The sequence below is a fragment of the Oncorhynchus gorbuscha genome, linkage group LG12 (assembly GCF_021184085.1).
Source record: "Oncorhynchus gorbuscha isolate QuinsamMale2020 ecotype Even-year linkage group LG12, OgorEven_v1.0, whole genome shotgun sequence".
In the NCBI taxonomy this organism is placed as follows: Eukaryota; Metazoa; Chordata; class Actinopteri; order Salmoniformes; family Salmonidae; genus Oncorhynchus; species Oncorhynchus gorbuscha.
Window position 1 is genome coordinate 67,360,515 of NC_060184.1, and position 26,305 is coordinate 67,386,819.

Genomic DNA, 26,305 nt, shown 5'->3' on the forward strand with positions numbered 1-26,305 from the left:
TTGTGACTATGAAGTGATGTTGCCACCTGCTGGTCACACGGTGAAACCACAACCAATGCCATACTAAGAATCAGCCCTAGGCACAGCAGCAGGCTCCATATAGTATCACGGCATGTCACAACACAAAACAGCAGCATGTGTCGATTTTGTCACATGATTGAAAAGGTCCGAAGTATGCTAAACAAACAAGCTGTAATAGCGGAGATCAGAGATTCAGCACCACAGACAGCGACAGAACTCTGAAGTTCAGCACAGCACCACATGACCGTGGAAAGCGACCGTCTCCAGGTGTACCCACTCGCCACTTTGCCAATCTGACCACAGCCTACGACTAAAGGGAAAGCTCCCTTACAATAATTAAGCGAGAATAGAGTTTTCCATTGTTTATTATTAAAGGCAATTATTTAATAATAGTCAAATTATTTACATCTGTACAGAAAAAAAAATTCTGTATCGATTAACCGCATTTGCACAGTTAATCTCTCTCAAACATAGGACATGCGAACTGGAAGTTTTATCTACATCCCCCACCCTCTCCCTCCAGCTACCCCAGATTCCAAATCAAATTCAAGTTGTTAATGCTAACAGTGTTGTATGTACACATATCAATATCCACCTCAGATGTTTCTCTTCTAAACAGACACCCTCCAAACTCAAAACAGCACAAACCAATAAACACACAAGACATCCCATCTAAATAAAACAGTAAATAAATACATCTAAAACTCATGCAGAAACAAATTTTGATATGAAATCATTGCTTTTTAGCTTCTTGACACTCAGTGTCTGGCTGTTTGTACTTAGTGTAACTGTTCCAGTGTGTTCCAGTGTAGTTACTGTAACTGTTCCAGTGCGTTCCAGTGTAGTTAGTGTAACTGTTCCAGTGTGTTCAGTGTAGGTACTGTAACTGTTCCAGTGTGTTCAGTGTAGTTACTGTAACTGTTCCAGTGTGTTCCAGTGTAGTTAGTGTAACTGTTCCAGTGTGTTCAGTGTAGGTACTGTAACTGTTCCAGTGTGTTCAGTGTAGTTAGTGTAACTGTTCCAGTGTGTTCAGTGTAGGTACTGTAACTGTTCCAGTGTGTTCAGTGTAGTTACTGTAACTGTTCCAGTGTGTTCCAGTGTAGTTACTGTAACTGTTCCAGTGTGTTCAGTGTAGTAACTGTAACTGTTCCAGTGTGTTCAGTGTAGTTACTGTAACTGTTCCAGTGTGTTCCTGTGTAGTTACTGTAACTGTTCCAGTGTGTTCAGTGTAGTTACTGTAACTGTTCCAGTGTGTTCAGTGTAGTTAGTGTAACTGTTCCAGTGTGTTCAGTATAGTTACTGTTACTGTTCCAGTGTGTTCAGTGTAGTTACTGTAACTGTTCCAGTGTGTTCCAGTGTAGTTACTGTAACTGTTCCAGTGTGTTCAGTGTAGTTACTGTAACTGTTCCAGTGTGTTCCAGTGTAGTTACTGTAACTGTTCCAGTGTGCTCAGTGTAGTTACTGTAACTGTTCCAGTGTCTTCCAGTGTAGTTACTGTAACTGTTCCAGTGTGTTCAGTGTAGTTACTGTAACTGTTCCAGTGTGTTCCAGTGTAGTTACTGTAACTGTTCCAGTGTGTTCAGTGTAGTTACTGTAACTGTTCCAGTGTGTTCCTGTGTAGTTACTGTAACTGTTCCAGTGTGTTCCTGTGTAGTTACTGTAACTGTTCCAGTGTGTTCCAGTGTAGTTACTGTAACTGTTCCAGTGTGTTCAGTGTAGTTACTGTAACTGTTCCAGTGTGTTCCAGTGTAGTTACTGTAACTGTTCCAGTGTGTTCAGTGTAGTTATTGTAACTGTTCCAGTGTGTTCAGTGTAGTTACTGTTACTGTTCCAGTGTGTTCCAGTGTAGTTACTGTAACTGTTCCAGTGTGTTCAGTGTAGTTATTGTAACTGTTCCAGTGTGTTCCAGTGTAGTTACTGTAACTGTTCCAGTGCGTTCCAGTGTAGTTACTGTAACTGTTCCAGTGTGTTCAGTGTAGATACTGTAACTGTTCCAGTGTGTTCAGTGTAGTTACTGTAACTGTTCCAGTGTGTTCAGTGTAGTTACTGTAACTGTTCCAGTGTGTTCAGTGTAGTTACTGTAACTGTTCCAGTGTGTTCCAGTGTAGTTACTGTAACTGTTCCAGTGTGTTCAGTGTAGTTATTGTAACTGTTCCGCAGAAGTTATTTACACTTAGGAATTAATACAGAAGTATGTCTGATGGTCTAAATACTAATCAATATTCATAAAAAGAAATGAATCAATATTAAACCGTAAAGAATTCAGAGACTTCCGTCAGTCAGACAGACAGACAGACACAAGACGGACAGACAGACAGCAGAGAAAAACAAGAGTTCTACAACTTGGCTTCTAAAACTAACTATACTTCATAAATAAAATAAATGAAAACCTCCACATTAAAGGGCTATAGATTTTTTTCCTTTAGCTTGAAAAACGTCCTCCTCTTCTCTCCTCCCCCCCTCTTGCCCTCCCCAACCAAAAGTAACCAGCTCACTCTGGTCACCGTGGTAACTGAGCCTGGTCAGACTCCTGTGCAGGATAGGCTGGGGCAAGCTCCGCCCCGGATGGGGTGTGGTCAATGGGGTTTGCGCAAAGCGTTTGATTGGCTCGTATCCTTTGGCAGATCTCGGCGTAGCTTGGCTTCTTGGACTCCTAACCAATCACAACACAGGACAGGTCAGTACCCAGCATACACTACATTCACTAATAACCAGTTTGTCTCTGTAGTCTGTGAGGTGTCTCACCACTGCTGGTCTGTTTTCCTTCGTGGTCTGGATAGGTTCTTTCACGGTCGGAGGAGCTGCTGTGGTCCTCTTGAGAGATGGCATGGTTTCCTTCAGCTTCCTGTGGTACAGCAACAACCACCATCAACCACAACCCTCAACCATAACACAACACAACCATAACACAGACATGAGTCTGCATTTATTATTCTTCCTTGAAGTAATCATACAAAACACATTGTGAAAGGGACCCATTCCACAGCAATGATGATTCAAAGGAAGGAAAATAAACTTACTCTGGGGGGGAGGTTTTTCTGAGGCAATGCTGTGATAGGCTGGAGGTCTTGTAATGTCACAGTGGTTGTTTGGCTGGTACTGCTGTATGTAACTGCACACTGTAACAAGAAAAACAACCTTACAAGAAAGTAGACGGCATGTGTGAGTGTGTATGTGTGTGTGACTCTTGGTTACCTTGTGGTTGCAGGTTGCTTTGTGATTGCTGGTTGCTATGGTAAGTGTTTCTCTGGAGGCTGTTGCTGGGGGCAGCGGGGGGAAGCTAGTAGGGCCAAGCTCCAGACTGGGAGACAAGGAGCGGGGGGGCGACTTGGGGGGGCTCTCTCTAAACATACATACGTTTATATACACATATTGTTATACACAAACATACATATCCACAGACACACAAAAACAACACTCACAAGTAAGAGCTTCTCCTTAACATTGTCCTAAAGCCATCCACATGTTAAGTACTTACAGTGTACTTCTCATCTCTTCTCCTCCTCTGACCGATGGGGCCTCTCCTTCAGAAAGAGAGAATCAATAGGCAGGTTTCTCATTGACCCAGCTTTATTCAACAAAAATATTACTGCGGCATGTGTAATGGAAAGAACAGATATTTTACATTTTACATTTAAGTCATTTAGCAGACGCTCTTATCCAGAGCGACTAACTTTTCTAAAGATCGTCGAAATTTGTATCCGCCCGACAGAGGTGGATCTATCTTTTGTCAAGCTTTACTAAGACAATCAAAAAAAATGTAAGTATTTTGCGCCCCTGCCTTTTACAAAGTGGGCACTGCTTATCACTTATCGCACTCAGCTAAAACGCCCTTATGCCACTAGTTGTGAGAAATTGTCATTGTTTTTGGGCAGAATTATGTGGGGTTTCATGTGTTGTTGTTGGAGGTGCGTCTTGGTCAGTTTAGCTCAGAAAATACCGCCCTCGTCAATCTGATGCCATAGGTGGCCGCCTAATTCTGTCTAATGAGCTGGTTGGCCATGCTCGTGACTATAAAGCTCCACTCCACATTTCATTCTAATGCCCACTGCTTGCAAAATCTATTATTGTCCTGACTTTCTGAATGCCTGAATTGCTTTGCCTTGCTGTTCTGGTTGTCTGGCAAGTTTCATCATCCAATTATTTCAGATCTACAGGAGTGCAAGTTTCAAAATGGTACCATGGACCTTGGCGATACGTTGGCACATAAGAATAATTAGAATATGGTAAATATTAGTCAATTATTGCATTCTATCCATGCTGGCTTTGCAGGCTACCTGAGACATAAAACAGATAGGCAGGAGGGCATAGGCTACAAGCTGTCGTCAAGTTATTAGGCCTAATGCGCAATTTGCCTAAATACTGTAGGTATTGGAAAAACTTCAAACAATTAATTTCTATTCGACATTGTAGGTTTTTGCGATAATGTTATTTTTAGGTGTGAAATTATTACATCCAGCTCATTTTATTGACAATATAGTTCAATGGAAACGCACTGTAGCATAGCATGCAATTTTAGCATCTATGTCAACTTTTTAAATGTAAAAAAATAATTATCACTGGACAAGTTAATGAAAACATAGCTATTATCTTCCTTCAGTTCACGTGGTACCTCAAAAACATTTTTATATTTTGTTTAGTCTCTCCTGAACATATCATATCAGGAAGTGTCCTGTCTCTAAGGGTTGGAGGTTAGAGGTCATTACCTTCCTATGCCAGTGCTTGGGGAGGACCCTGACTCCCTTCTCCCTCCACGTCGACCCCCTTCTCCCTCCATACGCCTGTTGCCTGGTAACCGTGGCGGGCCCTGCCTGTGGGGGCCAGGTGGGCGTCCTATTGGTACATGCTCTGGGAAGAAGGGGGGGTCATCCAGAAGGCCCGGCTCCCGGTCGCCAGACCGCCGCCTCTGGTCCCGCTGCCCACGGTGCCCCCTACTGGAGGAGAGAGAGAAACACATGTAACATCACAACAACCTAACTACAACCATGGTTCCAACATCAAGAAATAGAGAGAGAATTATAGCTTGGGAGAAAGAGAGAGACGTTTCTCCAGAATGAGAAAGAGTGAGGAGTGTAGTACCTGTGTCTGTATGAGGGGGATATTTTGAAGCTGGGGCCTCCTGGGAAGCCGTTCATGAAGCCAGATAATGACGCCATCTGCTGTACACAACACCAATGACACCAGTGTGAGAGAAAATGCTTATACCTGCATCTGTACGTGTGTGTGTCCATCTCACCAGGTCAGGGTCCGTGTATCCGGCCATGGCATCCAAGCTTTGATTGGTCATTGGGTAAAGCTGTGGGAGGGGCTGCTGGAAAGTGGGAGGGGCGTAGTATGGGTTGCAGGAGTCCATTGCGCGGGGCCTGTAGCCATTCTTTGGAGCGTAAGATGTGACTGCCATCACATTGGCCTTGATCCGTGCCTGATCAATTTATTATTCAACAAAACAATCAATCTTTGATCATGTGACTGGCACTTCCATCATGTATAGAAAAATATTTAGATCAGGTTAGATTTTGGCAGGGGTAGGCCATCATTGTAAATAAGAATTTGTTCTTAACTGACTTGCCTAGTTAAATAAAAGGTTAAATAAATAAAACGTCTCAACTCACCTTGATGGGTTTTCCCTGGAACGTCCTCACCTCCTCTCTCAGGTACTGAAATGCCTGGAGCGCGCACACACACACACACACACACACACACACACACACACACACACACACACACACACACACACACACACACACACACACACACACACACACACACACACACACACACACACACACACACACACACACACACACACACACACACACACACACACACACACACACACACACACACACACACACACGTGAATTAAATTTGCAGCTGAATGAAATGTGCATGAATGTCTAGAGAATCAATCCTTCTCCCAGCTGTTGTTAACCTCCGTAACCCCAGTCTCTGTCTCTCCCAGCTGTACCTGTTGAGCGTCAGCCTCAGTTTTAAAGGTGATGAACCAGTTGTCGTTCTGGGCAAACTCACAGCTCTGGATCCTGGGGAGGCTCTCACACGCAAACAGAGCCTTTACGTCCTGGTGGTGTAACAAAATAAACACGCACAACATCAGCACTGAAACACACAAATAATCCATGGGCCAGCAGGACAAATTTAACATATATTGAACTAAAATATAAATGCAATATGCAACAATTTCAAAGATTTTACTGCGCTACAGTTCATATAAGGAATTCAGTCAATTCAGTCAATTGAAATAAATTCATTAGAACCTAATCTATGGATTTCACATGACTGGGAATACAGATATGCATCTGTTGGTCATAGATACCCTACAGAAATAGGCTTCACAATGGGCCTCAGGATCAACTTTAAAATGCAATTCTGTTCATTGCCCGTAGCTTATGCCTGCCCATACCATAACCCCACAACTACCATGGGGCACTCTGTTCACAACGTCAGCAAACCACGCGCCCACACAACGCCACACACTTGGTCTGCGGTTGTGAGGCCGGTTGGACATACTACCAAATTATCTAAAATGACATTGGAGGTGGCTTATGGTAGAGAAATTAACATTAAATTATCTGGCAACAGCTCTGGTGGACATTCCTGCAGTCAACATGCCAATTGCACGCTCCCTCAAAACTTGTTTTATGTGACAAAACTGCACATTGTAGAGTGGACTTTTATTGTCCCCAGCACAAGGTGCACCTTTGTAACACTCATGCTGTTTAATCAGATTCTTGATTTGCCACACCTGCCAGGTGGATGGATTATCTTAGCAAAGGATAAATGCTCACTAAAAGGGATTTAAACAAACGTGTGCACAACATTTGAGAGAAATAAGCTTTTTGTGAGAATGGAACATTTCTGTGATCTTTTATTTCAGCTCATGAAACATGGGACCAACACTTTACATGTTGTCTTTATATTTTTGTTCACTGTATTTGTCGACTTTGGGGTGGCAAAGTCTAATGATGATTTTCATTAAGGTCCATGTCTGTGGGTTATATTTAGTTTTGATAGAAAAGTATCGGAGAAAGATAAATGTGGTTATACAGTGCATTCAGGAAAGTATTCAGACCTTATTCTAAAATGGATCAAATGTTTTTTTTCACCTCATCAATCTATACACAATGTCCAATAATGACAAGCGAAAACAGAATTTTCGAAATGTTGGCAAATGTATTGAAAAAAATTATACAAAAATACCTCATTTACATAAGTATTCAGACTCTTTGTTATTACACTCAAAATTGAGCTCAGGTGCATCCTTTTTCCATTGATCATCCTTAAGGTGTTTCTACAACTTGATTGGAGTCCACCTGTGGTAAATTAAATTGATTGGACATGATTTGTAAAGGCACACACCTGTCTATGTAAGGACCCACAGTTGACAGTGCATGTCAGCACAAAAACCAAGCCACGAGGTTGAAGGAATTGTCCATAGAGCTCAGAGAGGATTGTGTCGATGTCACGAATATTACCGAAGGTGACTCCCCTTCTTGTTCGGGTGGCGCTCGGTGGTCGTCGTCGCCGGTCTACTAGCTATCGCCGATCCGTTGTTCTGTGTTCGTCTGTTTTGTTAGTTGAGTGTATTTTGTTTGTCATTTTGGGTTTCACGCTGTCCGTTTATATTTCTGTTCATTTGTGTTTTCACTTTGTACATGTTATGTTTCCGGGACATTAAAGCGTGTTGTTTTTCCCACATCTTTTGCTCTCTGCGCCTGACTCCACACCTCTTCACTCATTACTGTGACAGTCGAGGCACAGATCTGGGGAAGGGTACCAAAAAATGTCTGCAGCATTAAAGGTCCCCAAGACCATGGTGGCCTCCATCATTCTTAAATGGAAGACGTTTGGAATCACCAAGACTAGAGCAGGCCGCACGTCCAAACTGAGCAATTGGGGGAGAAGGGCCTTGGCACCTCAGGGAGGTGACCAAGAACCCAATAGTAACTCTGACAGAGCTCCAGAGTTCCTCAGTGGAGATGGGTGAAACTTCCAGAAGGACAACTGTCTCTGCAGCACTCCACCAATCAGGCTTTTATTATGTATAATGGCACCGGAGGGGACTGCTGCCGTTTTATGGGCTCTGAACCAACCATGCTCTTTTGTTGTTTTATTTGCATTGTTTTTAACTTATTTTGGACATAATGTTGCTGCTACCATCTCTTATGACCGAAAAAAACATACAGCTGGCGGGTTACACACTGTATCGGCAGGATAGAACAGCAGCCTCTCTTAAGACAAGGCGTGACAGTCTATGTATATTTGTAAACAACAGCTGGCGCACGATATCTAAGAAAGTCTTGAGGTTTTGCTCGCCTGAGGTAGAGTATCTCATGAAAAGCTGTAGACCACACGATCTACCAAAATAGTTTTCATCTATATTCTTCTTAGCTGTCTATTTACCACCACAAACTGATGCTTGCATTCAGACTGCACTGCAATAGTTGCATACGGCCATAAGCAAACAGAAAAACTCTCATCCAGAGGTGGCAGGGGACTTTAATGCAGGGAAACTTAAATCCGTTTTACCTCATTTCTACCAGCATGTTAAATGTGCAACCAGAGGGGGGAAAAAAAGAAAAAACTCTCGACCACCTTTACTTCACACACAGAGATGCGTACAAAGCTCTCCCTCGCACTCCATTTGGCAAATCTGACTATAATTATATCCCCCTGATTCCTGCTTACAAGCAATAACTAAAGCAGGAAGCGCCAGTGACTCGGTCAATAAAAAAGTGGTCAGATGAAGCAGATGCTAAACTACAGGACTGCCTGCTAGCACAGGCTGGAATATATTCTGGGATTCTTCCGATGGCATTGAGTACACCACAACAGTCACTGGATTGATATTTTTTTTATTTTACCTTTATTTAACTAGGCAAGTCAGTTAAGAACAAATTCTTATTTTCAATGACGGCCTAGGAACAGTGGGTTAAATGCCTTGTTCAGGGGCAGAACAACAGATTCTTACCTTGTCAGCTCGGGGATTCAATCTTGCAACCTTCCGGTTACTAGTCCAACGCTCTAATCACTAAGTGTGTAGATGACGTCAGCCCCACTGTGACTGTGCGTACATACCCCAACAAAAAGCCATGGATTACAGGCAACATCAGCACTGACACAAATGATCAAGGAACCTACCAGGTATAACCTCAACTCCGTAACCAAATCCGTAACCAGATATCATCCTGACCAACTTGCCCTCTAAATACACCTCTGCTGTCTTCAACCAAGATCTCAGCGATCATTGCCTCATTGCCTGTGTGCCTAATGGGTCCGCGGTCAAACGACCATCCCTCATCACTGTCAAACGCTCCCTAAAACACTTCAGTGAGCAGGCCTTTCTAATCGACCTGGCCCGGGTATCCTGGAAGGATATTGACCTCATCCCGTCAGTAGAGGATGCCTGGTTGCCCTTGAAAAGTGCTTTCCTCACCATCTTAAATAAGCATGCCCCATTCAAAAAATCTAGAACTAAGAACAGATATAGCCCTTGATTCACTCCAGACTTGACTGCCCTAGACCAGCACAAAAACATCATGTGGCGTTCTGCATTAGCATCGAATAGCCCTCGTGATTTGCAACTTTTCAGGGAAGTCAGGAACCAATATACTCATTCAGTTAGGAAAGGCTCATTTGCATACTGTAGCATTAATTCCAATAATTTTTGGGACACTGTAAAGTCCATGGAGAATAAGAGCACCTCCTCCCAGCTGCCCAGAAACACTGTTACCACCGTTAAATATACGATAATCGATCATTTCAATAAGAATTTTTCTACGTCTGGCCATGCTTTTTACTTTGCTACCCCTACCCCGGCCAACATCTCAGCACCCCCTGCAGCAACATGCCCAAGGCCCCCCCTTTCCTTCACCCAAATCCAGACAGCTGATGTTCTGAAAGAGCTGCAAAATCTGGTTCCCTACAAATCAGCTGGGTTAGACAAGCTGGATCCTCTGTTTCTAAAATGATCAGCTGAAATTGTTGCAACCCCTATTACTAGCCTATTCAAACTCTCTTTCGTATCGTCTGAGATCCCCAAAGATTGGAAAGCTGCTGCGGTCATCCCCCTCTTCAAAGGGGGAGACACTCTAGACCCAAACTGTTATAGACCTATATCCATCCTGCCCTGCCTTTCTAAAATCTTTGAAAGCCAAGTTAACAAACAGATCACTGACCATTTCGAATCCCACCATACCTTCTCCACTATGCAATCCTGGATTACGAGCTGGTCATGGGTGCACCTCAGCCATGCTCAAGGTCCTAAACGATATCATAACCGCCATCGATAAAGGACAGTACTGTGCAGCCATCTTTATCGACCTGGCCAAGGCTTTCGACCGCATTCTTATCGGGAGACTCAATAGCCTTGGCTTCTCAAATGACTGCCTTGCCTGTTTCACCAACTAATATATAAATATATAAAAAATATATGCCATTTAGCAGATGCTTTTATCCAAAGCGACTTACAGTCATGTGTGCATACATTCTACGTATGGGTGGTCCCGGGGATCGAACCCACTACCCTGGCATTACAAGCGCCATGCTCTACCAACTGAGCTACAGAAGGACCCCGAACTACTTCTCAGATAGAGTTCAGTGTGTCAAATCGGAGGGCCTGTTGTCCGGACCTCTAGCAGTCTCTATGGGGGTGCCACAGGGTTGCAAGTGCATGCTCTTTAACTGATTGCTGCCCGCACCCTCCCGCCCGACTAGCATCAAAACTCTGGAGGGTTCTGACTTAGAATATGTGGGCATTTACAAATACCTAGGTGTCTGGTTAGACTGTAAACTCTCCTTCCAGAATCACATTAAGCATCTCCAATCCAAAATTAAATCTAGAATCGGCTTCCTATTTCGCAACAAAGCCTCCTTCACTAATGCTGCCAAACATACCCTCGTAAAACTGCCTATCCTACCAATCCTTGACTTCGGCGATGTCATTTACAAAATAGCCTTCAACACTCTACTCAGCAAACTGGATGTAGTCTATCACAGTGCCATCCGTTTTGTCACCAAAGCCCCATAAACTACCCACCACCGCGACCTGTATGCTCTTGTTGGCTGGCCCTCGCTACATATTCGTCTCCAAACCCACCAGCTCCAGGTCATCTATAAGTCTATGCTAGGTAAAGCCCCGCCTTATCTCAGCTCACTGATCACCATAGCAACACCCACCCATAGCACATGCTCCAGCAGGTATATTTCGAATATTTAGAAACTCTGATTTGATGGAAGAACTCTTCAGGGTGAATGCCAACCGTCACGTTTGGAGGAAACCTGGCATCATCACTACTGTGAAGCATGGTGGCAGCATCATGCTGTGAGGATGTTTTTCAGCGGGAGACTAGTCAGGATCGAGGGAAAGGTGAACGGAGCAAAGTACACAGAAATTCTTGATGAAAACCTGCTCCAGAGCGCCCAGGACCTCAGACTGGGGCGAAGGTTCACCTTCCAATAGGACCACGACCCTAAGCACACAGCAAAGACAACGCATGAGTGGCTTGGGGACAAGTCTCTGAATGTCCTTGAGTGGCCCAGCCAGAGCCCGGACTTGAACCCGATCGAACATCTCTGGAGAGACCTGAAAATAGCTGTGCAGCGATGCTCCCCATCCAACGTGACAGAGCTTGAGAGGATCTGCAGAACAGAATGGTAGAAACTCACCAAGTACAGGTGTGCTATGCTTGTAGCATCATTCCCAGGAAGACTTAAGGTTGTAATCGCTGCCAAAGGTGCTTCAACAAAATACTGAGTAAAGGGTCTGAATACTTATGTAAATGTGATATTCACGTTTTTTAATTAAAAAATAAATACATTTGCAAACATTTGTAATTGTTGGCAGATTGTAGATAGAGGGGTCAAAAAACAATTTAATAATACATTTTAGAATAAGGCTGAAACATAAAAAAATGTGGAAAAAGTGAAGGTGTCTGAATACTTTCTGAAAGCACTGTATGGAAACTGTAAAGGGGTGAATTAAAGAAGAGCACTCTTGGAATATAGCCAATCATAAATCAATCTGGTTTATTACAAGGGAGACAGGGACACACCTACAGCACAGAAGCAGAGAACATGTCTAACTGGCCTTCTCTAAGCAGGGCCTTAAATCCCAACCTCACAGCACCAATGTCCCATAAACATCAGCCTGGGAGGCTTGTACGGAGTCACAACAAAATACTTTGCCAGCTGCTGCAGAGTCACACGGTGTTCATAAGGTCATCAATACAATAACATATCAGTGTCCTCAGTCCTTGTACATCCAGTCTGGTTTCAGTTACTACAAACATATATGAGTTTAATACATAACACACAGCATCGAGTCTCGTAACCATCAACCCTTGACACAAACAGAACACTTGAAATCATGTGAATTACATAAAGGTCGGGAAGACATAAATATGCTAAGCATTGTGTTAATTACTCTTAACTGAATATGAACTTTATTAAATATTCCTCATTACATATGTTATGCAGTTAGCTGGGCCAACAGGATTGAGGACATGATCATTTTGTATTGTCAGGGAACTAACTTCTCAAACTAACGCAATTTGATATGTTATACATTTCCTGATACAACACATATTATGGTATCTCTATGGGCTCACCTTGGGGCGTCAAAGGTCATACATGTACACTATGCATTTTGGGGTATATCGAGTTGAATGGACAGTATTGGGATGAGCTTTACCATCACATGTTACCCGAGATGATAACTACACCAAATTTCAAACAAAACAAGGAGACCTATTGGGGAAGTTTTTAGCTACAGTATATAGAGTCATCATTGATTTAGTCTATAATCAGTCCCAGCAACCTATTTTCAAGATGGCCGACAGGAACAGCATTCATTTTGCATGGCCATAACTGAATAAATAATTGGTGTAATAAGACCAAATATGTCTTAAAATTTGTGTCACAACGAGGACAACCAACAATGATGGCCCAAGTATGTCAGTTATATGTATTCACCAAAATATTATCAGAAGAGTGGCATGCCAAATATATGCCAAAAAAAGCTGTCCAAACTGCTGTTTTGTTGCCGTTTCCCAAAAATATTACATTAAAACACTTTGTTCTGGAAGCATTCACTGCTTTTTTATTAATCAACATTATATGCAATGTGATTTTATTAATTATGTTAACATCAAGGAATGTAATCTGAAACCTTCGCCAATCTGAAACCTTCCCATGCACGCTATTTGAAATCCCATAGGAATGCATTATGTCCAGCACAGAGGTACAGTTAATCATTTTTGCAAAATGCCTTCATAATGAGTACACCAAGTACACATAAAGCAAAATAAAATCTAAACAATGATGCCAAGATATTGTTGATGGCTGCAAACCAGCTCCGTTGGTTTAAATTGGATTGGTCTGACATTGTCACAACTCTTTCAATAATAGGTGGAATATGCCTAATGACAATAAAAAATAGATTACAGTTATGCAAATAACACAACCAATTTAGCCAGGTTTGCAAGATATATAATCTTTGTAAAACATTAGCAAAACTGTTCCAAATTGTACCAAAAACACTACTCATATCAATGGTTTTGGTCTGTATTTGCATCACTGATATCTATATTTTATTGTCAAACAATTAAAAATGTATCTATAATATTTCTAAAGGGATCTTTCGCTGATTTTAGTGACTATATTGATATACAATATTATGCCATATTGTTTAAATATAAAATATGTCTTGAATCCTGTCATATACCCTGCATTCCAATATGACATGTTAACAAGCCACCTGATGATGAGGGCATCAACTTACATAGCTGGTATTATTAAAGCCTTAGCTTTACAGCCTTCATAGATGGTGAGTAGTTACACTTTTTTTGTGGAAAAATAGTATAATGTAGTATAGGGTCTTCTGAAATATGTATTGGTTAGTGGCTGCTAAGGGTTATCGAGGGCATCAGCAATGGTCCAATTGCTGGATTTTGTCTAATCACGATGACATGATTTCTATAACGTGTCAACTAGCCACTGAACTAATGTATACAAAATGATTAGGTTTCATTAAATAACTTGTACTGTTGAAGGTTAGAGAGATTCATTTTAAGATTATGATGGTCAGGGAGAGAAGAGCTATTTTTAGACATAAACACAAATTTCTAGCTCCCAACAGAGTCCAGAACATAAATAGATATGTATATGATGGGATGCATAGACATTATGGACAGAACTATATGGATAGAATATGTAGTATATCTGTAGAATATTTAGGATAGAATAGTACGTGTCCAGCAATAGTTAAGGATAGGCCTTGACTAGAATACAGTATATGCATATCAAGTAGGGAAATTGTATGTAAACATTGAAGAGCATCGTTAAGAGCTAGACATTTCCGATTATTCTATGCAAAACAATTGCACACATTTAGCTCTATCATCAGAGTTATATAGCAAGTACCTGTATGCTTTTCATGTTCAGTAAAACATCAATTGATCATGTCATTTCAGGTTAGCATCATTGTATCTGTCAATATTGGCCACCATTAATTAGATTCTTTTTTTACAAATAAAGTGAGCTTTACCTGACAAGTATGAGTGGTTTAGGTTATTCCCCATCCTTTGTGGGCTCTGTCAAGCACTAGTAGGGCGCATTTGCCACTGTACTGACATTGACAACATGAGCTGATAAGGTTTACTTTGCAAGCTACAGGTAGAAACATTGTACAGTTGGCTAAACATAGTGGTAAGTAGACCTAATGTACTTTTTTCTCCAACCAATATAGGCCTACCTAGCAAAGTTAGCTAACATGATACCCTTTTCAACATTATTTTCAAGTGTGTTTAATCACGATTGCTGCTGATAGACATGATAGGTTACAGTGATTGATGGGCCACGTCAAATTGGCTACCTTGCTAATAACAAATTACGTCAATATGGCTAGTTAACAAGCTAACTTTCAGGGGATGAACTATAATAAACAAAAATATAAACGCAACAATTTCAAAGATTTTACTGAGTTACAATTGACAATTGATATAAATTCATTAGGCCCTGATATCTGGATTTCACATGACTGGGCAGGGGGGCAGAGATGAGTGGGCCTGGCACCCACTGGGGTGGTTACATGTGGTCTGCGGTATTTAGTCCTGTTGGACGTACTGCCAAATTCTCTAAAACGATGTCGGAGGCAGCTTATGGTAGTAAAATGAACATTGAATTCTCTGGCAACAACTCTGGTGGACATTCCTGCAGTCGAGACATCTGTGGCATTGTGTTGTGTGACTAAACTACACATTTTACAGTGGCCTTTTTTTGTTCCCAGCGCAAGGTGCACCTGTGTAATGATCATGCTGTTTAATCAGCTTCTTGATATGCCACACCTGTCAGGTTGATGGATTATCTTGACAATGGAGAAATGCTCACTAACAGGGATGTAAACAAATTTGTGCAAAAAATGAAAGAGAAATAAGCTTTTTATGGAACATTTTGTGGATCTTTTATTTCAGTTCATGAAACATGAGACCAACACTTTACATGTTGTGTTTATATTTTGGTTCAGTATAAATGGCTATATCCAAATATTGTTTGATTTGCTTGCCATCTATAGGGTTGATGACAGAAATCCGACAGACAATTTTACCAGGACAAGGACTGATGTCAAGATCTTTCCAAAAGCCTAATCTCTGATGACGCAAGATTGACATGTTTGCTTAGCTAGCTACATGCCAAAGGGATACAGTACCCTCATGTATCTGAAATGACATGATCTATTGATTTTGGCTGATCATGAAAAGCATGCAGTTACATGCTGTACAACTCTGATGATAGAGCTAGATGTGGAATAACCCGAAATGTGTCGTTCTGACTATGCTCTTCAAGAAGTGATTATATTAAAACCAAATAGTTTATTTAACAATTCCTTGAAAACAGCACGCAGTTGTCTATGGTTTTAGCAGGGCTGGGGGTCTCCTTGCAAATCGAACACTCTGCAGAGTATTGTGACATTTTATTGATAAAAACCTAGACAGTCATTTTGAATGAGCATGTGACCATTGTCACGTCTCAAGATTCCTTTATCAGTCTGCAAACATTCTATTGCATAGACTCCCTTACAACAAGATGTATAATTGTGTGAAAAACATAGAAAGCATTTTTTTTGGAGAGGCTATCATATAATCAATTTGATCAGGAGCTTGTGGGGAACAATTTAATTCCATCAAACTGCCACCACAAAGTGGACCTTTTTTCAGCTGGCCCATGGACTAAGGCAGGTTTCTAACAGGCGGTTCTTACCTCTGGGGGTGTGGTCTCCGGGACCTCTCGGAGGATGACGATACAGCGTCCCCGATTGGGCCGTACCTTTTGCCCACATTCTGCCACCTCCACCAGCGGCAAGGCTACGAGCCAATCAGGAGACAGGACACGGTCAGAGCCTTCCCTCCAGTAAACATCTTACCCAGTCATGTAATACAATACAACAATAACCCACATATGTCCATACATGCATATATACACACACATTTTTTTTTACTCACACTTGAGGACGTCAGAGATGAGTTCCAAGTCCGTGCTGAGCTTCTTGATGTGGTCGAGGTTGGCTAGCGTTGTTATGGGAACAAACTGGTCGCTGTCCATCTGGGAGATGAGGTAGAGGTCGTTGGCAAGGTTCTCCCTGAGGGGACATCAGCCAATCAAAAAAACTCACTGCCTACTAAATGTACACAATGTAAATGGGACCGTATTTTCATGTTGCACATCTTTTAGTTGTCTTTGTTAATTGTTTTCAATATTTGTATATGACTTTCTACAATTTATAGTTGGTTTTTAAGTCATTGAAATTTTGAGCTACTAACTTTAAAAAATATTGTTAAATGTACATTGTTTAATTTACTGATGGTCCTGAACTAGCCCCATAGGGATATCGAATGCCAAACCAAATTCGACCACTCTTACGGTACTCTTCATTCCGTGACATACCATTTTCTCTTATCATCTCGCAAATCTCAGTTGGACGAGACTGACTTTATGACCAAACTGATCCTATTTACACTTTGTATTCTATAATAAATGTTTCTGACTCATATTGATAGACCATTTTCAAAATGAGAAGTTGATTTTTAGGGGCAGTTGCTCTTTTAGTTGCCATCAGCCGCCTGTGACACATACTTACCGTGACAGACAGGACTCCAGTGAGGTCTTCAGTTGACCGATGAGCTCCTCTGAAAACATCAATAACATATAATATTTGTATCAGATGTCATCTGATAAACAGTCCTGTTTGCTCTAAGCTCCATCAGCCAGTAACGTTAGTACCTGATATACAGCTGTCCTGGACCAGGCCATTGGTTGACAGGTTTTCCATAGTGACCGTTGTGAATTCTACGACGCTCGGTTCCAGCTGAGCCTCGCCCACTTCCTCCAGGTCATATCCCTGGTCATAGCCTGAGGACCAATCAGGTAGCGGCATTTACATGACTGACCGAAATAAAAGCCAAAGAAAAGGCCTGCACACCCAGTAGCTCTTTCCACCTCTGGACTAATGGCTAGGCACTGTTCCATACTCTGTCTACTTCCACATGCTTACCTTCCTGGTTAACGGCTAGCCATGGTAGACGGGAGTCAGTGTAGATGGGGCCTGAGTGGTCCAGACTAAGCATGTGATTGGCCCATACCTGAGCGTTGGGGTTGAGCTCAGAGACCAGGGTGGATTTCTGCAAGAGAACACACACACACACACACACACACACACACACACACACACACACACACACACACACACACACACACACACACACACACACACACACACACACACACACACACACACACACACACACACACACACACACACACACACACCCTCAGTGTCTTTAAACGTCAGCGAATTGACATATACAGTCGTGGCCAAAAAAAAATTGGCACCCTTGCACTTTTTCAAATAATGCACCATTTCTTCCAGAAAACTGTTGAAATTAAAACATATTTTGGTCTCCACATATGTATGTCTTCGGTGTGCAGTTGAACAAAATTCTAATTCCACAAAGAAATCCTACAATGACCGGGACAATATTATTGGCACCTTCTAGAAGTGGTTAGAAATAATTAGATTTCAAGCAAGTGATTCTCATATATATTGGAATTGAACTCAGCTGTGGTGAGTTGAAGGTTCCTGCAGTATAAACATCATGTATTCAGCCAGATTGAATAGAGAAAAGGACTCATTTTCCTGTTGGGCCACTGTGTGTACCGCAATGAGCATGGAGAAAAGACAGAAAACCGGAGTATTATCTGAGGTCAGACACAACATTGTAGCCAAGCATGGACAATCTCTAGGCTACAAGTCCATCTCCAAAGACCTTGATGTTCCTGTTTCCACCGTATGTAATGTTATCAAGACGTTTAAGGCCCCTGCCACTGTAGCCAACCACACTGGACGTGGCCACAAGAGAGAACTTGATGGAAGATTGCAGTGAAGGATTGTTTGAATGGTGGAGAAAGCACCTCAATTAACTGCCACACAGATTCAAGCTGAACTTCAGACACAAAGTACAACAGTTTCAACTTGCACCATCCGTCGCCAACTCAATGAAAGGGGGTTATATGGTAGGAGACCCAGGAGGACCCCACTTCTGAGAGACAGACATAAGAAAGCGCCAGACTGCAATTTGATAAAACACATCTGAGCAAGCCCAAATCCTTCTAGGAGAATGTCCTGTGGACAGATGAGACCAAATGAGAGGTTTTTGGTAAAGCACACCGTTTCTATGTTTACGGAAAACAAAATGATGCTTTCAAAGAAAAGAACACCTTCACTACAGTCAAACATGGTGGTTCAGTGATGTTTTGGGGTTGCTTTGCTGCCTCTGGCGTTGGGTGCCTTGAACGTGTGCATGGCATCATGAAATTAGCTGAATACCAAGGTATTTTGGAATGCAATATTAAACCCAGTGTCAAAAAGCTGAGTCACGATCGAAGTTCATGGGTCTTCCAACAGGACAATGACCCCAAACACACTTCAAAAGGCCTGCACACCCAGTAGCTCTTTCCACCTCTGGACTAATGGCTAGGCGCTGTTCCATACTCTGTCTACTTCCAGATGCTTACCTTCCTGGTTAACAGCCAGCCATGCTAGACGTGTGCATGGTTCAATGGTTCAAGACAAAATGCTGGACTGTTCTGAAGTGGCCAACAATGAGTCCAGATCTAAATCCCATTGAAAACTTGTGGAGAGATCTGAAAACAGCAGTTAGGAGAAGGCACCCTTCTAATCTGGGAGAACTGGAGCAGTTTGTACAAGAGTGGGCCAAACTGCTAGTAAAGAGGTGCAGGAAGTTGATTTCTGGCTATAGGAAGCACATGATTGCAGTTATTTTGACCAAAGGCTGTACTATCAAATATTAAGTAGGGTGTCAATTTTGTCAATGCCATTTCTGTTTATTTTCTGATTTTAATGGATATATTAAGTTCTGAATCAAAAACAAAGGTTCTGTAACATTAACAGTGAAATAAAGAAGTGTGGAGATGTCAATTTTAACATATTTTTAGGGACAATTGTGAGTTACTTAAGTGCAAGGGTGCCAATATTTTTGGCCACCACTGTCAGTGCATTTGGAAAGTATTCAGACCCCTTGACGTTTTCCTCACAGCCTTATTCTTAAATATATTACATTAAAATCTACACAATGATAAAGCAAATTTTTTAAATAATGTTTTAGACAATTGTGCAAATTCTTTGAAAATAAAAAACAGAAAAACCTTATTTACATAAGTATTCAGACCCTTTGCAATGAAGTTCAGCTTAGGTGAATCCTGTTTCCATTGATCACCCTTGATGTCTCTACAAATTGATTGGAGTCCATCTGTGGTAAATTCAATTGGTGGAGCTCTGACACTGAATTGTGTCCAGGCAATGATCTAGTGGCCTCCATCATTCTTCAATGGAAGTAGTTTGGAACCTCCAAGACTCTCCCTAGAGCTGGCCACCCGGCCAAAATGAGCAATCGTGGGAGAAGGTCCTTGGTCAGGGAGGTGACCAAGAACCAGATGATCACTCTGACAGAGCTCCTCTGTGGAGATGAGAGAAACTTCCAGAAGGACAACCATCTATGCAGCACTCTACCAAGCAGGCCTTTATGGTAGAGTAGCCAGACGGAAGCCACTCCTCAGTAAAAGGCACATGACAGCATTTTTGGAGTTTTGCCAAAAGGCACCTAAAGGACTATCAGACCATGAGAAACAAGACTCTCTGGTCTGATGAAACCAAGATTGAACTCTTTGGCCTGATTGCCAAGCATCACGTTTGAAGGAAACCTGGCACCATCATGGTGGTGAAGCATGGTGGTGGCAGCATCATGCTGTAAGGATTTTTTCAGAGGCAGGGACTGGGAAACTAGTCAGGATCAAAGGAAAGAAAAACAGAGCAAAGTACAGAGAGATCCTTGATGAATCCCTGCTCCAGAGCACTCAGACTGGGCTGAAGGTTCACCTTCCAACAAGACAATGATCCCTAAGCACACAGCCAAGACAATGCAACAGTGGCTTTGGGACAAGTCTGTGAATGTCCTTGAGTTGTCCAGCCAGAGCCCGGACATCTCTGGAGAGACCTGAAAATAGCTGTGCAGCGACACTCCACATCCAACCAGACAGAGCTTGAGAGGATCTGCAGAGAAGAATGGGAGAAATGCCCCAAATACAGGTGTGCCAAGCTTGTTAACGTCATACCCAAGAAGACTCGAGGCTGTAATCACTGGCAAAGGTGTTTCAACAATGTACTGAGTAAAGGGTCTGAATACTTAAGTAAATGTGATATTTCAGTTTTTTTTATACATTTATATATTTTTATACATTTCAAAAAACCTGTTTCTGCTTTGTCATTATGGGGTGTTGTGTGTAGATTGATGAGGGGAAAATATTTTTTAAATCAATTTTAGAATGAGGCTGTAAAGTAACAAAATGTGGAAAAGGTGATGGGGTCTGAATACTTTCTGAATGCACTGTATGTGTATTTTCTCACCCCTACAGCTCACACACACACCGCTGAAGTACTCACAGGCTGGTACTGATGGTGCCATTCCCAGAGACAAGAGTCCTGAGGCAGAAGAGTGCTGTAGGTGGGGTAGACTCCCAGCAGGGCCATGGAGCTAGAGGGCTGCTCCTCCTCGCAACCCTCCTCACCCTCACCCTGGCTGGGGACCATACCCTGGGCCAGCCCCTGGGCCCATCCTCCACATACCTCTTCCTCTACCAGCCCTGGCCCTAAATGCGTCCAGGGAGAGGGATAGAGGCCAGAGAGGGTGGGGTCCCCTTCCTCTCCCAGCAGTTCTGACACCATGTCTATCATGCCCCCTTCCTCGACCTGTCCTCTCACCCCCATGGTGTCCATGTCCGTGGTGACAGCCAGTGACCCCTGACCCAGGAACTGTATCTGGTAAGAGGGGGTCGAGGCGTAAACGTCAATCTGATCAGGCTCCATCCCCAGCACTCCCACCAACAAATAGGAATCTGCCGTTGTTGCATCGTCTACAGGGTAGTCCACATCTGAGCAGTTATCGCCGTGGGAAACAAACTTCAGGGGTTCATCAAATGGGCTGAATTCAAATGTCACAGGTGGGAAAACAGGGGTGACAAACACATTGTCATTTGTTGCTATATTACTACACTCAGTGTCCTCAGGGAGTGTCGCTCTGTCCTCCGCGTGTGTGCTGTCCTCCGCGTGTGTTCCGTCCTCCGCGTGTGTTCCGTCCTCCGCGTGTGTTCCGTCCTCCGCGTGTGTTCTGTCCTCCACGTGTGTTCCGTTCTCCGCGTGTGTTCCGTCCTCCGCGTGTGTTCTGTCCTCCACGTGTGTTCCGTCCTCCGCGTGTGTTCCGTCCTCCGCGTGTGTTCCGTCCTCCGCGTGTGTTCCGTCCTCCGCGTGTGTTCCGTCCTCCGCGTGTGTTCCGTCCTTCGCGTGTGTTCCGTCCTCCGCGTGTGTTCCGTCCTCCGCGTGTGTTCCGTCCTCCGCGTGTGTTCCGTTCTCCGCGTGTGTTCCGTCCTCCGCGTGTGTTCCGTCCTCCGCGTGTGTTCCGTCCTCCGCGTGTGTTCCGTCCTTCGCGTGTGTTCCGTCCTCCGCGTGTGTTCCGTCCTCCGCGTGTGTTCCGTCCTCCGCGTGTGTTCCGTCCTCCGCGTGTGATCCGTCCTCCGCGTGTGTTCCGTCCTCTGCGTGTGTTCTGTCCTCCGCGTGCGTTCCGTCCTCCGTGTGTGTTCCGTCCTCCGCGTGTGTTCCGTCCTCCGCGTGTGTTCCGTCCTCCGCGTGTGTTCTGTCCTCCGTGTGTGTTCTGTCCTCCGCGTGTGTTCTGTCCTCCGCGTGTGTTCCGTCCTCCGTGTGTGTTCCGTCCTCAGCGTGTGTTCCGTCCTCCGCGTGTGTTCCGTCCTCCGCGTGTGTTCCGTCCTCCGCGTGTGTTCCGTCCTCCGCGTGTGTTCCGTCCTTCGCGTGTGTTCCGTCCTCCGCGTGTGTTCCGTCCTCCGCGTGTGTTCTGTCCTCCACGTGTGTTCCGTTCTCCGCGTGTGTTCCGTCCTCCGCGTGTGTTCCGTCCTCCGCGTGTGTTCCGTCCTCCGCGTGTGTTCCGTCCTTCGCGTGTGTTCCGTCCTCCGCGTGTGTTCCGTCCTCCGCGTGTGTTCCGTCCTCCGCGTGTGTTCCGTCCTCCGCGTGTGATCCGTCCTCCGCGTGTGTTCCGTCCTCTGCGTGTGTTCTGTCCTCCGTGTGCGTTCCGTCCTCCGTGTGTGTTCCGTCCTCCGCGTGTGTTCCGTCCTCCGCGTGTGTTCCGTCCTCCGCGTGTGTTCTGTCCTCCGTGTGTGTTCTGTCCTCTGCGTGTGTTCTGTCCTCCGCGTGTGTTCCGTCCTCCGTGTGTGTTCCGTCCTCAGCGTGTGTTCTGTCCTCCGCGTGTGTTCCGTCCTCCGTGTGTGTTCCGTCCTCAGCGTGTGTTCTGTCCTCCGCGTGTGTTCTGTCCTCCGTGTGTGTTCTGTCCTCCGCGTGTGTTCCGTCTTCTGTGTTCTTCTCAGACAGGTTTCTGCAGCCAGTGGGTTCAGTTCCTCCCTCTGAACTCAACCTCCCATCTCTCCATTCTGAACCTATTGAAAGGAAATGGGACAAGGAGGATGGAGGACCTTTGCAGGGCTGTAAGTGAGTGTCCCCACTAGGCAGGTCCTGAGGGACAGGAGTAGAGCCTCCTCTTTCCTCAGAGAGATGGCCGCTCTCGCTGTCCTCACAACCCTGAGAAATATGGCTGCTCTCTATGTCCTCACAACCCTGAGAAATATGGCTGCTCTCTATGTCCTCACAGCCCTGAGAAATATGGCTGCTCTCTATGTCCTCACAACCCTGAGAAATATGGCTGCTCTCTATGTCCTCACAACCCTGAGAAATATGGCTGCTCTCTATGTCCTCACAGCCCTGAGAAATATGGCTGCTCTCTATGTCCTCACAACCCTGAGAAATATGGCTGCTCTCTATGTCCTCACAACCCTGAGAAATATGGCTGCTCTCTATGTCCTCACAACCCTGAGAAATATGGCTGCTCTCTATGTCCTCACAGCCCTGAGAAATATGGCTGCTCTCTATGTCCTCACAACCCTGAGAAATATGGCTGCTCTCTATGTCCTCACAGCCCTGAGAAATATGGCTGCTCTCTATGTCCTCACAACCCTGAGAAATATGTCTGCTCTCTATGTCCTCACAGCCCTGAGAAATATGGCTGCTCTCTATGTCCTCACAACCCTGAGAAATATGGCTGCTCTCTATGTCCTCACAGCCCTGAGAAATATGGCTGCTCTCTATGTCCTCACAACCCTGAGAAATATGGCTGCTCTCTATGTCCTCCCAACCCTGAGAAGGATTGCTGCTCTCTCTGTCCTCTCTACAATTCTGAGGATAGCTGCTCTCTCTTGTGGGGTGACTGGTGATGGCAGCCATTTCCTGCCAGTGTTTCTGTTCCACACTGGTTTCCGGCTCCTTCTCTGTTGCTGCAGACCTTCCCACTATATCCTCAGCCTGGACTGGCCAATCAATGAGCTCTGAGTCATCAACAGGGCTTCTGTTATTTCCAGTAGGTTTTACATCATCCCTATCAGGTCTCCCAGCATACACATGTGTTGTGTTTTGATCAGGCTTGGCGTTGCTGTCAGAAGTAATATCATACTGATCAGGTTTTGTTCCAACTTCATGTTCCATATCCACTGGTCTAAGGTCAGATTTGAATGAGTGGACAGTAAAGTCCATGGGTAGAGACACTGCGTAGACTGGATAGACTGTGGATAGTGAAGAGAGTGTGGAGACTGGTGATACCTCTGTTAGTGTGGTTTCCACTGTGCTGCTGAGTATGGTCTCCTCCTCCTCATCCTCATCTGTCTCTCCTTTCAGCCCCTCACTGATCATCCTCACTGAGACAGCTTGGTATACCTCAATCCTCTCCATCTCCTCTACACATGTGGCCCCATCCACTGCCACAAGCAGGGGGCTGGAGTTGGGGCTAGAGGTAAGGCTGGGGCTGTGTGTGAGCTGCTCCTCTGTAAGGGTAGGGTTAGGAGGGCAGGGGTATGTGGTGGTGGGAATATTGTTTTGAGTATCATGGAGGTTCAAATCCCTCTTTGTGTTTTCTCCTTCCTGGCTGCTATCAACAGTCTTCACTGTGGACAAAAGACCTGTCTTAACACACACATTCTCGTCCTTCACACACACACTCTCCTCCTGACGTGATGTCAGCTCAAGTATGTCGGGATCTGTAATGTCTCCACTTAGTGGTGGGGTCCTGGTGTCTCCGGGGGTGATGGAGCTGTCCTGTTGTGAAGTCTGAGGGTCCTCATAGCTTCTCCAGAGAAGGTCCGGCAGAACAGGTGCCTCGGGGGGCTCACAGTGGGATTTGTCAAAGGCTGTAGGTTCCAATGTTTGTGATTGGTCGATGGCTGTAAATTCAACTGTTTTTGATTGGTCAGAAGCCATGGGTTCAGAAGCCTTGGGTTCCGTTATGTGCGATAGGTCAGCCTTTGCAGATTCCACTCTGTGTGATTGGTCATTGGCTTTAGGTTTTTCTGCGTGTGATTGGATAGAGGCTGTATGTTCCTCTAAATGTGATTGGAAAGCTGTAGGTTCGGCTATGTGTGACCGGATAGAAGCTGTATGTTCGGCTACGTGTGATTGAATAGAGGATGTAGTTTTGGCTATGTGTGATTGGATTGCTGTAGGTTCTGCTGTGTGTGATTGGATGAAGGCTGTTTGTTCCTCTGCGTTGGATTGGTCAGTGTCGAGGTCGTCAGCATCGATGGAACAGATGCTGTAGAAGCTCTGAGCTCTGGCCCTGAAACCCCGCCCCAGGGTTGCCCTGATGACACAGTCTTCCTCCTCCTCTTCCTCTGCTCCTACTCTAGTGGAATCCCCCCCAGCTCTGATATTATACAGCTGGTGGGTTGGGGATGTTCCGACCAGGGGGGTCCTCCAGCCCTCTGTCTCTTCCTGGCCGGGCTCCGGGGTCTGGTTGAACCAAGTAGACCTGAGCAGGGCATTCTCCGCTATCCTCTGTCTCACTGGGCTCTCCACAGTGTTCTCTATCCTCTGTCTGTCTGGGTTCTGAATGGTATTCTCTATCTGTTTCGCTAGGTTCTCCATTGTCTTCTCCATCTTCTGTTTGGGTGGGTTCTCCATGGTGCTCTGTATCCTTTGTCTAACGGAATTATCCATAGTGTTCTCTGCTATCTTCTGTTTTAATGGGCTCTTCACACTCCCCTCCAAATATGGAACATTCCCACAGCTGGCCCTGGCCTTGGCAGCGTGTGTGTGTGGCACGCCTGCCTCCGTCGAGTCCATGTGTGTGTGTGTGTCCGTGTTTGTCTGTGTGACCATGCTGGGGCCTGTGGAGGCGTTAATAATAGCCAGTTCCTCCTCGTGTGAGTGTTGCGGAGTGAGTAGCCCCCCACTCCGCATGCCACTGACACTGCTATGCCTCGCCTTGGGGCCTGTCGACACGTTGTCCGGGATGACATTGTTCTTCTTCTCCTGTTCCTGAAGTTTCCGTTTGGCCGGTCCGTCCGGTATACACGTGTGTTGAGCCATTTCGTCAGACACATGTTGAGCCAAAGCTTTAGTGTGTAGTCTGTCCTGGTGTTTTATCCCCAGCGCCTCTGGGCTTGATGCCTGAAGCAGCCTGGTCCTCTCACTTAGCAGGCCTGGGCTCAGTTCCTTACTGCAGCAGCACCCCATTTTCACTACGCTACCAGCTTCTTAAACAGCAAAGCAGCACTTCACCAACACTCAGACACAGTTCCTCTCACTCAC

At 44.6% G+C, this 26,305-nt stretch overlaps 1 protein-coding gene across 2 annotated transcripts; it reads right to left on the reverse strand.

Annotated features, from left to right (window-relative positions):
* Positions 1–1,682: 1,682 nt before the first annotated feature.
* Positions 1,683–26,305, reverse strand: LOC123991279. 2 transcript variants are annotated; one of them, XM_046292717.1, is made up of 16 exons: positions 21,053–26,305; positions 17,588–17,714; positions 17,317–17,445; positions 17,174–17,222; positions 16,539–16,675; positions 16,297–16,400; positions 5,990–6,100; positions 5,634–5,687; positions 5,258–5,443; positions 5,101–5,177; positions 4,728–4,955; positions 3,500–3,545; positions 3,217–3,364; positions 3,042–3,140; positions 2,767–2,866; positions 1,683–2,674 (listed from the first exon to the last, which is right to left on the reverse strand). In XM_046292717.1, the coding sequence occupies exons 1-13, from the start codon at positions 26,228–26,230 to the stop codon at positions 3,302–3,304; spliced, it is 6,489 nt and encodes a 2,162-aa protein (XP_046148673.1). In that variant the 5' UTR covers positions 26,231–26,305; the 3' UTR covers positions 1,683–2,674; positions 2,767–2,866; positions 3,042–3,140; positions 3,217–3,301. The 2 variants fall into 2 exon arrangements, with proteins under 2 accessions (XP_046148673.1, XP_046148672.1); XM_046292716.1 differs by having other exon boundaries at positions 5,101–5,180.